Source organism: Dipteris shenzhenensis, chromosome 22 (assembly GCF_047967505.1).
Source record: "Dipteris shenzhenensis isolate YYH24624 ecotype China chromosome 22, Dip_SZ_1.0, whole genome shotgun sequence".
Classification (NCBI taxonomy): Eukaryota; Viridiplantae; Streptophyta; class Polypodiopsida; order Gleicheniales; family Dipteridaceae; genus Dipteris; species Dipteris shenzhenensis.
This window is the reverse complement of record NC_141617.1, coordinates 12658974-12661126: the sequence shown is the minus strand read 5'-3', so window position 1 is coordinate 12661126 and position 2153 is coordinate 12658974. Positions and strand designations below refer to the sequence as shown.

At 42.5% G+C, this 2153-nt stretch overlaps 1 protein-coding gene across 1 annotated transcript; it reads left to right on the top strand.

Annotated features, from left to right (window-relative positions):
• The first annotated feature begins 212 nt into the window (after positions 1 to 212).
• Positions 213 to 758, top strand: LOC147887750 (uncharacterized). Its single transcript, XM_087393211.1, has one exon. The coding sequence runs from the start codon at positions 213 to 215 to the stop codon at positions 756 to 758; it is 546 nt and encodes a 181-aa protein (XP_087249337.1).
• The last annotated feature ends 1395 nt before the right edge of the window (positions 759 to 2153 follow it).

Genomic DNA, 2153 nt, shown 5'->3' with positions numbered 1-2153 from the left:
TGATGTTACCGATAACCAATCGTAAATGAAGCGTGCACACAAAAACGCAAATCCAACTAGCCAGGAAGAAACAGAAACCGAGGACGCCATCAGCTCAACAACAGCTTGCCATGAGCTGGAATTGCACTTGCATGCCTTATATAAGTATGTGTAGCAAGCAAGATCCACAGTCCTGACGTTCAGTTTAAAGTTTTAGCAGCCAAGTTCTCACAATGGCTCCTTCCTTACTCCCTTCCATTGCTATCTCCCTGCTTATTGCCTTACTTGCTTCCCATTGCGCCCTCGCACTCTGCAATTTCACCGCCTACAACTATCTCTCAATTCAGGGCCCCAATAGCACCACTGGCTACAATACCGTCTTGTGCTCTCAGCCCGCGCAGCCCCAGCCCTTCAATTTCGGCCACACCTACTGCTTCGACATGCCCCTCCTTGTCCAGCAAAATCTGAGCTCGACGCTGATAGGCCATGTCCAAGGCACGTATGTTTTCATACAGCAAACTGGTGGCGCCGTGTTTGTTTGCGAGACGTTCCTTATCAATAATACATTTCCCATAGGAACCTTCAGTGGCGTGGGTTTGGAAGAGATAGGCCAATATAGCGGTAAGCCTATTGTAGGAGGCACAGGCGCATATGCTTTCACATCAGGAGTTGCTTATACTACTCCCCTCAACTTTGGTGTGGACAGCAACAATAACAACTTCTTCTGGTTTATGTATACGTTTACGTTCAACGACAACCAGCCGAAGACGGGCCACTGAAAAGGAATGCAGACTGCACTAGAACCAAAGTCAACTGCTTGTACTTTACTCCTGCGATGGCTTTCTAAATCCTGATCGAATAAAATTTGTGGGTCATTTCAAAATTTTAGTTGTCAAAACCTTCCAACTTCCAGACAATAGTATCGGTAGTCTAAGATGGTCCGTGCTTGCTCCATGGGATTCAAGCGTTCAGTTCGATGAGATACTTCAATTCGTGATGGTCTTGTGGCATTAGGAAAAAAGGGAGCTGATTTTGGGGGCTTTTAGGGTTTAGAAAAATAGGCTCTCGACCAATCAAAACAAGTCCAACGTAACGTTGAAAAAAAACCAAAAACCATATAAAAATATAAAATAAGTCATATTCAAAATCTTTTTCTTTTATTATGTTAGACATTCGTGATCTTCAAAAGATGATTTTCTATGCAAAATTTTATGGTTCCGACATTACTAGCACGTCCGGAGCGGGGCAAAAACTCCCAAATCAACCCTGGAGACACCGAGAACCGATGCCCGAAGGCTCAAAAAAGGGCAAAAATGCTCGGAATAAAGGATTTGCACATGGAACGATTTGCGGGTTTTGGCCCCGCTCCAGACGCGCTGGCGATGTCGGAATTATCAAATACTACACAGAAAATCAAGGATCTTATATATGCATTTAATGTGAAGCCTAAGTACTGGACTGACATTTTTGCAATAATTATCCGTATTTTATGGCATTTTCCATATTTTGAGTGCAACAAAAATCGGTAAATAGTGAATTTCTTAGAGGGCCCCAAAATGAGTTCCCTTGTTTCCTAATGCTGCAAGCGTGTAATAACTAGGTGCTCTCTCTCTTTCTCTCTCTCTCTCTCTCTCTCTTTCTCAAAAGCTAAGAGCCTAGGATACTTGAATTTTGGAGTCTAGTCTTCTTAGTTACTAAGCAAACAGATAGAACTAGAAGGCTATCTATTTTCCATGTCAAATTCTTGGACTCACGAAGTATCTCTTGATGAGATGGCAATCTTGGAGACCTTGCATAGAGAACTCTATTGTGAACTATTATTAATAAAAGTTCACCATTCAATGGTGACACTTGGACTCTTGAGCATCTCACATCATGTTTTGGTGGAGAGACCACATCATTTTTCGTTATCTTTTGCTACTAAAACCACTCCCTTGGTATGGAAAGTGTGAAAAAAGACCCTTAGTGGTGCAATTAGAGAGGCAAGTAGAATCCCATGCTTATGTGGACTTGCCATAATCTCAATTCCATTAAGTGGAAGCGCCTTGCACACTCATTTCCTAAGTGAGGCAATTTACCACTCAAGTTGGCCAACGAGTGAATGTGTCACTTAAGTATAAAAGTCATTCATGATCCAATTAGAGGGGTGCCTAGCAGTGTTCACCAAAACCAAG